Source organism: Diorhabda sublineata, chromosome 5 (genome assembly GCF_026230105.1).
Source record: "Diorhabda sublineata isolate icDioSubl1.1 chromosome 5, icDioSubl1.1, whole genome shotgun sequence".
Taxonomy (NCBI): domain Eukaryota; kingdom Metazoa; phylum Arthropoda; class Insecta; order Coleoptera; family Chrysomelidae; genus Diorhabda; species Diorhabda sublineata.
In genome coordinates, this window is record NC_079478.1 from 8,763,683 (window position 1) to 8,777,833 (window position 14,151).

Below are 14,151 nucleotides of genomic sequence, written 5' to 3' on the forward strand. Positions count from 1 at the left end.
GTGATTTAACTGAAAATAAACACTCCACCAAATTGACCATTATATCAAAAAACGAGTAAATTATATCAGAAAATTGGGATATTGTCTTTACCTTATCGTATATTTTTTCCTTTGACTGGTATCTTAAAGTCATTTTACATAGATTATTATTGATAAGATCGTTAATCTTTTCACTAGCAAGTAGAAAATACATAGAATGAAAAGGGGAGTTTCTGTGTGAAAGTGACAGTCCTGAAAACAACAAATTGTATTTTGTGATGCTTAATCGCTAATTAACAAATATGATAGGAGAACTTCTTATCAGCATCCTGAAAGCTCTTCTAATATTTCAACCATAAGAGCATTAACGTTTTACGAAAACTCGTCAAATGACGCACCTTCCACAAACATTGAAAGCAATACTGAAATTAGTGATATCAGTAACTTTCTTCCGTTTCCAAAAGTTTTCAAATTTTATCTCATGACACAGTAATGACAGTCTGATTTCTGATAATGTCACTACTTCAAAATTAGAATTCGATAATTATTAGAACTTTATTACAATTAACATCAATAATTGAGGATCAGAAGTGACAAAGGGGCTGAGTACCAATTTTTAACAAATGGAGATATTTGCGAAGGCAGTTTCTATGTCCCATCTACTATATCCTCTCAAACGGGCAAAGTACCAGGACTTTAAAGCTGTCAAAAATCAGTCAGTTAGCTTTTTACAAGAGCTTGTTTTTTTGTACATCAAAGATAACAAGGGCGTCAGTAAGTAGAGCGCTTTGATGTGGGTTCGTAGTTTTATTCATTATGTGAAGATTTATACGTTATACGGCTGTAGTATAAGCTTCAACATGGATTCACTTTGTAAATTAACTTTTGTAAAAACTTTTGCTTTAACAAAAAACATTTGTAGATTACTATACAGAATAAGAACAGTGACAAATTAGTTTATTAAGATATGAGGACACGCACAGCCATTAAAATCTTCTTCTTCTTCAGGTGACATATTTATTTCGTTCCTGAGTGGTGTGAATTAAAGATGGTGTGTTCCGATCGCATATGTTTTTTAAGCATGAAGTTTGTTTGCAACCAGGTCCACGTTTTCCTTCGATTTTTCCTTCTACTTTTAATTTCAGTATATCTATATATACTTGTTGTTACGGTACATGTGGCCCAGATAAGCGGCCTTCCTTTTCTTTATTGTTGTAAATAACTCTCTTTCCTTTTTTAATAGTCTAAGCACTTCATCGTTAGGTAAATGCTGCGTCCATGATATTTTTAGGAGTCTACGGAAGATCCACATTTCAAAAGCTTCGAGTCTATTCATGGTATCCACTCTTTATGTCCATGCTTCTGTTCCATACAAGAGAACTGAGGGTACGTACTATTTTACAAAACGGTAGCTGAAGTTTAAGTTCAAGGTTGCGTTACATAATAGGTTTTTCACCTTTAGGAATATGACTCTAGCTTGTTCCATACGTGATTTTACTTCGACGTCAGGGTTTACATTTGTCGTTATGCAGCTGCCAAGATATTTAAATTTCTCTACTTTCTCTATTGAGGTGTCATAGATGTTTATTTTCAGTTATGGTTTTAGAAGTCTAGTTATGGCTATTACTTTATTTTTTGTTACATAAATTTTTATGCCTAGTTGATTTCCCACTTCTACAACTTTGTTGATTAGGCGTTGAAGGGCATTGAAATCGTACACAGAATTATTATAAGCTATATATAGAACATATTAATAGCAAAACATAATATTTTCGCGTCAAAAGACATATATTAGTCCAGATATGAAGGTAAGCCGTCTTAATAAAACATTTCTACAGAAATATCGCTTAAGCTTCATAGAAAAGTGTTCGAGGTACTTTTCCAAATGTTCCATTCAGAGCACCTAGAAGTGACGTAAATGTGAGTCGTTAAATTGCGAGATGAAAGCCATACTGAAAGAAGTCGGGCAGGAAAATTTGAGTTGTACTTGCACCTTCGGAAGATGCAGCTACTGTACTTATGAAAAGGAATATTGCATCATCACAAGTATCTGACAGTTCAAGCGTGTTATCAATAGATTTAAAAAAAGTCATGTTTGTATCTACATTACCTGACTCCGATGTTCTACTTCAGCCATTTTTCATACTATAACTTGAGAGCCAGCTTTGGGGATTACAAACTTATTGTTAGTAGCAATATATGAGGGACGCTCTATTCGCCACAAAATTTAAAAAGAGAATCATATGTTTAGTTATTAGAGAGCACCATTGAAGAAAGACTCTTGCTGTAGTCCACTTTGTATATTTTTATTTATTTTTAGCCACTTTTATAAGTTACTAAATTATTTTTTACAACGTTTATTTATTAATCCTGCAATCGACGCGCGTATGTGCTCCACGAAAACGATTTGATCACTACTCTTTCATTTGTGTTTGTCTGGTTGCCTATAGTTCAATATCTTCCTAGCAATATCAGTTTTTCTATTTCAGTGCGTTATCGTTTCTATGTTCTTGCCACAAGTACTCGTATGTTTCAAACGTTTAATAACCTATTATTTTCAAAACTACCACTTTGTTTTCGTAAGTGTATTTTATTCAAATCCATCCGAAGCATTATTTTATGTACCTATTGTATGGGAAAAAACTAATAAGAGTTGATCACCAAATGTTTGAGTCTGTGGCACTAGAACACTAGAGTTGATAGTAATTGAAAATCAAGGATATATTTCTGTTGAAAATGCTGATAACGAGTGTCCAGATGAAAGTGAAGCTACAGATGAAGATGAGCCGTGCTCAAAGTGCGATTTGTCTTCAGAGCAGCAATAAGATTCAGCAGAATACGATTCTGAAGTAGAGGAAAATGTTACTCCAGTGACGTACAGCCTAGGCAAGGATATAACTAAATGGGAAACGGTGCCACTTCATGTGAACTTACAAAACGAAATATCACAAATTGGTTCCCATAAGAGACCTTTTCGAAATTTGTGTCTTGAATTTTCAGAGAAACTATATATCCTCTATGTATCCTGCCAATAAACCTGCAAAGTATGGGATAAAGATATATAAAAATATATTGTGGTAGAGGAACAGTATAAAGTATAAACATTTTTGGAGAAAGTAGCGTTTCATCAATAAATCCTGCCGTCGTGAAACAGTACCAAAATCTCCATATAATATCACACCAAATAAAGCGACGCAGAAGATTTCTTCCTAAAAATCAGTACTCGAATGCCAAGAGAAATAGAAAATCGTAACTACTGGTTGTTGCCAAGAGTGAGAAACAAAATCACGAGAAAATCTTGCAGTAACTGTAATCGGTGAACCTGACGACTAGCCTGAAACTGCATGAATTGTGCAGATAAAGAACAACATTCCATAGTGTCGAATGGAGATTGTTAGAAAAGCAGTTTTAGTACCATAATTTTATTCGTTGCTCAAATGTACCGCATAATCATTTTCTTTGACAATATCTAAAAGGACATATTTTTTGATGTAAGTATTGTTTTTTTTTATATAGATAACACGATTTCAATATATTTTCTGCAATATATATGTCTTAGTAACATTTTTGGTATTAAAAATTAATGGAGTGCAATTGTGTTCCACACGCCTAATAGTGGTCTAATTAGATGTGGCAACTGCAGGTTGATTGTTCGAGAATCTAAGGTGATGAATTTTTGGGTAAAAGGGTGAAAAAATAAATAAAAACACACACAAAAATATTATTAATCTTTATTGGAAGGTATTTGTATAAGCGACGTATCAGATTCTTCAACAGTAATTTTCGAGGTCCAATTATCACGAGACGAACTGAAAATATAATATAATTAATATTAATTAATGAGAATATTTGATATTCAGTATTATTGGAATTGTTGGGAAATATCTAAAAAAATTCCTATGCATATTACTCTTAGAGGATACTGTTCGTTTGCTACTAATTTCTATTTCTAAAAGTTTAATAAATATCCTCTCTTTTTAATAATCCTTAATTTCATCATTATCTATCATTCTATCAACTTCATCAAAGGTTGTTCACCTAAAACTTGAATTTGAAGCTAACGCATAAGTACTTTAATTTTTTTTTAAATTTATATGAAAATGTGAATTTGGGAAATTTTATGCACATAATCTATACATTATTTTAGTTTTTTCCTTTATTCCTATTAATGCTATAATTTTAGGTATGACGAAGAAAATTATTAAACATGAAAAATTTCTATTGAAACGAGTGAACCTATAAAATTTTATTCGATAGATAGTTGTTAATTCCAATGACTTATTTGCAAATTTTAGAAATAATATTGGTTAATACCTCTTCAGCAGCTCTTAAAAGCATATATTGTCTTCAATTAAATACATTCAAGTATTATTACACAAACATTTACACACACCCGGATGTCTTGATTGTCGAATTAAACGTCAAACAGCGTTAATTGGTGATGGTGTGGTAGCATCTAATGTGTTAACCTTAATTATCATTATGATACAATTAGACCTTGTTATTACGGTTTCTAGATCAGTCATAATAAGATGTTGATGTTAGCATTTATGAAATATTAAATTTGAGCTTTTTTTAGTAAACTCTCTAATATGAAGCAGTGAACATGTCATTAAAACAAAATAAATATTATTCGATATTCATATTCAATAGATTTTATGATTTGAACTTTTATTTTCAAGCTTTGGAGAAACTTGAAATAACTTCTTCTTTCAGTGCCTTATCCATTGCGAACGTTGGCTATTAACTATTCTTATATTGTTTATTGTTTACTGCATTTCTATAGATATCATGACACTTCAAACCTCTGACGCAGTGGTGAAACCGTGAATGTCATCTTCTACCTGGTTCCATCCTACTATCTACTTTGTCTAAGACAATCAATCGCAAAAGACAGTATTTGTCATATCTTGGTATGTGGCCAAAATATTCTAGTTTTCGTTTTTTTTTAGTATAAAGACGACTTCCTTCTCTTTCCCTAGTCTCTGCATAACTTCCGTGTAGGTGATGTGCTCCGTCTAATATATTTTCAAAATATGCCAATATATCAACAATTGAGTGTTTTAAAGTAGCCTGACTAGTCTTAATTTTAGTTGTAAGAAAATATCTTTTCTGGCATATAGTTTCTTTATGTTGTTAAACGCAGCTGGAGTTTTTTCCGAAATATGTCTACGTCCCGATCTATGTCTTGATCGTTTATCGTTAGACGCACTGGAAGATGTTGACTTTTGTTAATAATCATGTGTTTTTGATATTCTCATGAAGTCTTCATTCATTTGCTGCGTATATTTTTTGTATAAAACTGTGTAGCTCTTCATTATTATTTGCTTATTACTATGTCGTCGGTATATCTAATGTTATTGTTCGCATTTCCGTTGATTTTGATGCCATCTGATAGTCCTGCCAGTGCTTTACTAAATATTTCTTCAGAGTAAATGTTGAATAGGAGAGATGACAGAATGCAGCCCTGTCGCACTCCCCTCTTGACAGCAATTTCTCTGCAGGTGAATTACCTACTTTTATTTTGGTATTTTGGCTACATTACATATTAATGATAATACGGGTATCTTTTCCTTCAGTGCCTGTGTTATGTGATTCATCAAGCTTATTAGGTTGTATTGTTCACAGAGCTGCGCATCTGGTTATTTAGGGACAGTGCTAAAGGTTGACTGCAGCCAGTCAGCAAGCATCTTTTCTCTATCTTAGATGGTGTTAAAAATGTTACTGTTTCGCATATTAATTTGAATATTTCAACCTGTATATTTTCAGGACCCTATTTTTTGTCTGGATTTAAGGACCATATCGCTGCCTCTACCTCATATCTTAGACCCACAGATATAATAGTCGTATGGGTATTTACTTATACGTTCATCATCAAAAAGTTGTTATGTGTAAGTTATTCACATCTTTATAATATCTGAGCTTTCGGATATTAGGTTTCCATCAAGCCTGAACGTAAGTTATTTGGTTTCTTTCTAGTGGTCAATTCCCCAACTTTCTTGTGCGTGTTATGGTAGTCGGAACTTATTTCACGTTGTTCACTTTCAGTTTTCCTTCGCTGCGCTTATTTTTGTTCTATGTTATTATGAATTTCTTAGTATTTTATCACATTTTTGTTTTTGTAGTTCCTTCCTTTTTATATCATGTGACGGTTTTCATCTGTTATTCATTTCTTCTTTTTCATACTGTCTTGCTTTAAATGTGAAACTAGAAACTCGAATACGGCTTATTGAGTTTTAGATATATTGAGTTCATCTCAAATCTAATCTAATTGTTGTTGGTGAAACTCTCAATTTGTTTTGTTACTCCAAAATAGTAACGATTTGAGAAAAACATTCACTGCTGTTCAAGATTCGTTAAACAATCGCTAAACATTAATTAAACTGTAATTGGGGTAATATCTAAATGCAAATTGGTATCAATTAGAAGTTAGTAGATAGTAAGTAAAGGTATCAATATGCAAAATCATAATATATTCCAGCATCAATATTATAACTTCCTACAAAAGGGACAAAAAAACATCTACCCAGAATTTCTTAGGAACATCGAACAAAGTCTGAAAAAATTACATAACTTATTTACGATAAGAATAATAATACAATTATTAATCTATACATTAAAAATTAAATATTTCAATGGAATAGAATCTTATTTTGAGCTGTCGCGGAGCTTAGCGCATATTGAGCTGTGCGGCACGATCTGAGCAGCGCAGCTCAGCACAGGGCGGAATCGGCAACAATTCTGCGGCGCATAGTGTATCTTACATATTAAAAAGCAGCGTCCCGTGCCCGAGAGACTTGGTTAAGAAAAGGTCTACCATAATTGTATCACTCCACAGAACAGTTAATTAAGCTTTTGTGATTATGGAGATATATATTTTTTTACCAAACATTATAGAGTTTATTAATGAAAAGTTCCTTACCATCTGAAATGTCGTGTTGATTTCGTACTACCATTTCAATTCAACTAATATTCTTGATCCATTGTAAAACACTAGCATACACCGGCGTAGGGGAACTTTTTGTACCTCGGCCTCAAATGAGGAGCAGTCCACGTGCAGGACTGCACTGCCCTGCCGTGCGCCACAATTTGCGCGAACTTTAGCGAGCGCATCGTGTTATTTGTTTATTGTTTATTTGTTAAGTATGAAACAATGAAGAAGATCCTAGTTTGAAATAAAGCTAATATCAGTCACTGATTCTAAACTAACTGAACAGGAAAGACAATGCACTAGTCCATCTGATAATCTATATCGGTCAAACAATTTGTTTTTTGCCAATCACGTACCTAGTTCTTGATCAAAATTTACTTTATCAATAAGCATCGGATATAGTGAGAAAAAAAATTTCTTCGTCCAAATTTTATTTCTCAATTTGAGACTGATACAATCAGTCCTTTTTATCGAAGAACACTTCATTCGCTCCAATGTAGGTTTCTGTTTCAGTAATGATTACTTCATTTAATTCATAGTTCTGGTATTTGACAATATGGTGCTTGGGGAAGCAATTCTACCTGTGACACAACGGATTGTTTTGGTGAAAGATCCTTTTTTTTGCTTTACATAGTCCAATTCTTTGAGCATCATCTGGTCAAATAATATACAGTAATGTTTAATAGTGCTCTCTAGGTTTTATACTTGGTCACCTATCGACGCATATAATATTTTTTATTCTACCTACACATCTAAACATCTTCAATTCACTTCTTTTCTAACATCCTGCTTTCAACATAACCTTTGGTGATAGTACGGACACGTTTCCACCGCGCATTTCAGTCGATGACCTTTAATTATACTAGATGAGGATAAGCATCTGCTGTAAAGTGTTTTTTTCGAGTAAATACAATACCTCATTGTCTTTTTTATTGCAGTAACAAAGAAACTATTGGAGAACATGAGCTGAAAATTTGGCAGCTGTCGTTTGGAGATATGTTATTGTGTGAATTAATAAAGTATTTAAGGAAATAAATGTCATAAAGGTATCAATTCATATTGATAAATTGGTCAAATTTCGACCAAAAAAATTCCAATTATCTTTCGGTTTAATCGGAAATAATAGGAGGCTCAAAATATCTCAGTTCGATTGGCCATATTTGTTTCTGAAACGGACATTCCAAATAATTACTTTCCATATTTTTCTCTTCATAACCTGTACTCCAATAAAACTTTGGTGTAATGATATTGCAATACGGGATTTTAATTAGTTATATATGCATTTGTTCATCGCGTTCATCAACTTTTTATCCTCTGAGGAGTACAGATGATGGCTCACGACCTGAAACACTCTGTTTAAATAAAGCATTCACGTTTAAATTATATAGCGTTTTTGTCCCCCAATTACCGACAAAACAAAACTCATTTACTAATATATAAAAATTTCATATACGAATACATTAACCCAAGAGAATTAAGTAGTTGAAATCACAATTGAATTCTAAACGGAAACAAATTGTATTATTTTCAAAACACGTCCCACAGTGAAATAGCTTATATACCGTGCCTTTTTTAGATGGAATTGAAGAATGGAGCAAAGCTATCGACAAAGTAGAGTATCTTTACCAACAGTAACATAAATTGTCCTCAGCGCAGTGCAACGCCTTGCAGTGCAGAGAAGCGGGGGCTACAAATCATTACGGTGGAAAAAATAATAAAAATGTTAGTTCACTCTTCAATTTTATTATAAATTATAATCTATATTATAGCCAACAGCAGCGCAATGAAGCGCAATCCATCGGAATGGAACGCAATGCAGCTCGGTGTAGCGTAATATAGCGCAGTGAAGCGCAAGGGTAGGGTAGGGTGGTGTAGCGTAGAGGAGGGTGAGTTAGGGTAGTCTAGTGGGCTTAGTGTACTAACGAATAAACCTACAACTATTTGCCTCCTTGATTTCGATGTGCTCTCTGATATCTTTCTCGAATGCCTCAGAGGAGGGCACAGTTGAACAATACTTGTAGTGGAGTTTTCTCTTCACCTTTGCATCCTTGACATTGAGAATTTTTCGTGATATCTATCATCTTAAGGTACTTGACGTATACTAGTGTCCCGTAATCATCTCAATGATTCCCCTTAGCTGATGTATGCGTCCGTCTTTAGCTTTGGTGCGTTTCATGCCGATGTTTTCCAGCCTCCAGTAAGCTTACTTTTTGTTCATTACTCTTCTAATTAAACCACCGGATAAGGGAATTGCGGAAACCGATAGCGGACTCGGGACATCACTTTTCACCTACCCATATTTTGGTGAAAATTGAATTTTTTCTAAAAGATTGATTTCGTTCCATAATTTTTCTGTGCCCTTAAAAAGGTTCAACGTTGAAATAATCGATTTTCTCATTCATCTCTCGAATAACAAAAAAATATCGAAATGAATAAATAATGTAGAGAATGTAGTTCTATTCATTCAGATACAAAGTGTGCACGACGTCAAGTTTATTAAAGATAGAATAATTTTATCTATGCACGGTGGTTAGCAAATTTGACGGTGGACGGTAAACAAAACATCTAGTTTATAAATCGACTTCTATTCCATACACGAAACTAATTTGAGTGTGTCTTCAAATGCCGCATACTGCGGTTCCTTTTGATCTTCACTCACATTTGGCAGCTAACAAAAATAGGCCGGCGGATTATGCTTTGCAATCTAGCGCACTGGGCAGGGAATATAGCGTTACCTTATTTTATCTTTACATTTCATATCCTTAATTTGAAAGCCGTTCCGTGGACTGATCTATGTTCTGCGCGTAGCTACTAACAACAGTTAAATCAAGACATTGTTTTTTATGTTTGTAATAGAGGGTATCCAATATTATTAAGATCATTTTTTATGTATATATTTAATCAATTCATTTTTCAAACATATAACGATATGAATGAGATATAAATGTATTCAAAAATTAAGGTTATACATCTTTCTATATACGAAGCTACATTGATCTATTGATATTATTTACTGAAAATTGTCATTTTCTAAGAGAAAATGGATGAGTTTTATTTTGGGGAATTTTATATTCGATATTTTGGAACTGTGATAAGCAATCTATTCTAAACTCAGAATTCCTCATTATTATTTGCTTCATTGAAGGAATGTACAAAATTTTGATCAATTTTCATAATGATAAGAGTAAAATTAGCTACCGAAAGTCCTCTCATCGCTAATCACCGACAAAATCAACTAAACGTGCCTCAGAATGTCATTTCTGGGATACTGGAACTATTTACGAAAGCCGAAGAATTGACATACACAGAGATGGTAAGAAATGGTAAACATAATGCCCCAATTTCATACCGCTTCAGGCACCCAGTTCATTCTTATTGATGTTAATGCTACGCCATAACGAGATTTGGTAGTTCTATGCCCAATCTTTGCGTAGTTACACGAGTGAAAGCAAGTGCGAGAATCCCTGCCGCACCGCTCTGTACCGGATTTTCGGGAGCAAGTCGAAGGACGTAAGGAAATGGATAGAAAATATATTGATTCCTTCACTCACTAAGACTCTTATCAACAGCCTAGGGCCAAGTAGAAGGCTCTTCGCGATAGGCTGAATCGGGAAGAAATACAAAATCAAGGATTTCTTCATCTACTGCGTCCATCAAGATTGCCTAAACTGAATTTCATGGAGCTTCTTGAGACCAGTACAAAAGACATTGAAGACCACAATTAATCACCTCAAACCGTACAAGATGTAAAAAAATCTTCTTCCTCATGTTTGTACAAAAATAGCACAAAATTTAGTTAACAACTTTGATGAAAATTTTCCAAGAACATGTGCAGTTGTTCAAACTATCTTTTTCATTAAATTTTTTGATAAATTCTTGTGTTTCATTATTACATAAAGGCAATACTTTATCATCATTCTAAGATAAGTGAATTCAATTGTGAAACAATTCACAATTGAATACCATTCAAATTTTTTTTTAGACAACACCATCGGAAAGTTGTTCATTCTATATTCATTTACATACCGAAAGCTGCGTTTTGAGTGTTTCATGTAGAGAAAGTGACAGTTCCGTACTGCAAAACACTTCCGGAACGTTCTGGAGTAAAAAGCATTAACTTCCTTAAATGTGACTCTAGCCACTTCAATGTTGTCAGTTGACAGTTTCACTTCGATGATTTTGCATAACCTTAAATTTTTAAATTTCTGAAATGATTTGTTTTGGATCTTATACGTCGTTTAAAAAATGTTGTGTACGCCGCTGTTGAAATACTACTTTGTTGGACTCGTCCAACAAAGTAGAACTTTCAGTCCATGGCATACAAATAACTATTGTTCTTGCTCTACAAATCGAATTTTATCAATACCCTCAACTTTTAAACAACTATTTATTATAAATATGTAACGACAAACTGTTGATTCATATTGCTCATGAGAAAATTTTTTAAGTAAAAACGCCAATTTTGTAATTCTCAAAATACTCTTAATTGAATGAGAGAAAGTCTACGGATTTAAGTACACGAATTACGATATTTGAAACGTATTTCTGATTTTGAATATTTTGAATGGTACTGGCTAGCTTCATATTCAAGTTAATTTATTTATGAATATTTGCAACATTAACTAATAAGAACCAACCTTTTCTTAGAAACAGTCGCAAACAGAGGAAATTCGGTAATAATAGTGGTATCCCGCCTCCTATTCAAATCGTCTAAGCTAAACAATAAAAATCGTTCGTTCTAAAGTTCATCAACTATGAAAAGATATTCTAAACTGATTTTCATAGAAAAATTTAGCGGCTAGTTAAATGAAGTATTTAGTAAAATGTGCAAATGCATTTTAACACAAAAAATACCCAATTTAATTTTCTGATTTTTATTATTTTTTGATTATTTTTGTAGTTTTATTCTTACATTTGAAATATTAAACATTTAATAAACAGAAATTCATAAAAATTAACATATTATATGTTATAAAAATAATGTAATAACGTGTATCTATTGTTTGTCAAACCTTGGAGGACGGTACGATGTTGACGATATGAAACGTGCATCTTAATAGTAATATTTATCAAAATATTGATAACCACCAGACGAAACTGTGACCTACCACTTTCTCTATTGTATAAAAGATTTAGGCTGTTGGAAAGCAGCACTAAAATCTGAATTCTAACGATGTTGAATATTTTTTTAACAAGATTATACTGTAGCCCAAATGTGATCACTTTTTTTGAAGTACCTTAGCATTATTTTGCTATCTATATAAAAACAGGAGAACTTGATGTAGCAACTCAAGTTCATCACCCTCTAAAGCGTATTTATTTTCAAGATAGACAAGAATCGTAAGGTTATGATCACCATTTTGGCAGTCGCTTATTGGTCATAAAAAAATCAAACCTCCGGACACCTGCAGGCGATATATCATAATCCAGATAAAATCAAAAACAAAGTTAATTATATCCCATCTGAAAAAATCATTGAAGTAATGCGATGATGAATTTTAAATTTTACAATTATAAAGGGCGTCTGGACTTTTTTAAATGAAAGTATAGTTAATGTGATTGAAGAATACCGAACAATCGCATACATTTTTAAGACCGGAGCCGTATAAGTATTGAAAGCCTGGGCGTTATTGAAAAACGATTGTCCAATCGTTTCCCTTCTGCCAATCATGTGCAGACGGCATGCCACTGGCATGATTTATATTCATCAAGTCTATCATAGAAATAAATAGATACGTTCATAATAACTGCATATTCATCATAAAATTTTCACTAGTAAATATTTAATTCTTGAGTTTGTCCCGAAACTAATAAACCTACCTTCATATCTCCGAGTTAACATTTCTGAGGGATCTCTGTAGGGCGTTGGAGTCACCAGTATGTTTTCACGAACTCCTTTGTGCAGTTACCGATAGTATATGTTAAGTAGCTCGTAAACAGCGTGAGTTTGTTTACAGTGTTTTTTTGTATTTGCGTTATTTGTATTATTTTATCATGGTGCAAAATGACAGACAATAATCAACTTCAGTACAAAAATGAATCTATAGACCTCACAGTTTTGTTGTTAACACCAAAAAAAACTGTTAAATTCATAGGAAATGAAAATCTCAACTATTCCCTTTAAATAAGGAGAAGGAATACTAATAATATTGCGTGAAACAATCAGAGATAAACAGCCACAGCTTTGGATAAGCCTTGAGTAGGCAGCTCTATCACACTTTTGGTCATATCTTACGCAGAATTATTTAACAAATCACCATCGTACAAGTTCGCTAGCCTTCGTGCAATTTTGAGGTTCTGTGCTATTTTGCAGATTGAAAATGCCGCTCACAGGACACCGACTCGATGACGAAGACATGGTGAAAACTAATACAATGGAAGTATAACCAAGTATAACACAAGATATGTTCGTCCCATGTCCAATCTAACAATATGATACAACGTCTATAGAATGGTAGACAAAATTGGAATCATTTTTTCTTCACTTTTTACATAATCAGATCCACAATAATTTCTTATAATTAAACAATTATGAATATTTTATCTTTGGATATTATATTTAGTTCTAGAAAAGGATCAAGTTGATTATCTAAATATGCGTTCCTATTGATCTTGTTCCATTGTTAACTTCATCCGAACCTTCTTATCGGCAAAACACTTCACTGTTTCAATTAGAATTCAATATAAAATGATGGCATTGAACTACACCTACTTTATCTCCGTTTCATCATTGGAACGTCTTCTATATTTACAGCATAACACCCATTTTGTTTTTTTCACGCTGAAAATTGAAAGTCAATTTTGTATATGAACACAAATTGAATAGAATTATTTATTATAATAATGAAATAATACCGGAACACAATAAAAACCACAATTTATTACCATTCCAGTGCCGTACGTGACACCTCTGTGGCTTGTTTTGTTCGTCGGCATCTTCTACTCAGTAAAAATGATGCTAAAATTCTTATATTGTTGGAAACCATCTACAAAAATGATGATGCTATGCGAAAAACACACACACACACATACAAAAATACGAGCGGTTGGTACGGTTTGAAAATGGCAACATGTTGATTGGTAACAAATCTCGTTGTTACCAGCTTCCAAGAGACAAGATTTTGTGCTCACAGTTCTTCGAATTTTACCTGTTAGTGAGTAGTGTGTTATCTTAAGAATATCATCGAAAGATTGACAATGAAAAAAATCGAATTGGAACACTCAAAGGTCATTAAGAGTGA

General features: G+C 33.1%; 1 protein-coding gene across 2 annotated transcripts in view; it reads right to left on the reverse strand.

The window, feature by feature from the left end:
• Nucleotides 1-3,694: 3,694 nt before the first annotated feature.
• LOC130444610 (PDF receptor) overlaps nucleotides 3,695-14,151 on the reverse strand; it is a 136,780-nt gene continuing 126,323 nt past the window's right edge. Inside the window, exons 12-14 of one of the 2 annotated variants that reach the window (XM_056779843.1) lie at nucleotides 13,623-13,691; nucleotides 11,548-11,625; nucleotides 3,695-3,788 (exon numbers count right to left, since the gene is read on the reverse strand). In XM_056779843.1, coding sequence (XP_056635821.1) covers nucleotides 3,704-3,788; nucleotides 11,548-11,625; nucleotides 13,623-13,691 — 232 coding nt within the window. In that variant the 3' untranslated portion in view covers nucleotides 3,695-3,703. The remainder of the gene's footprint in view (nucleotides 3,789-11,547; nucleotides 11,626-13,622; nucleotides 13,692-14,151) is intronic. The other variant, XM_056779844.1, reaches the window with a different exon arrangement.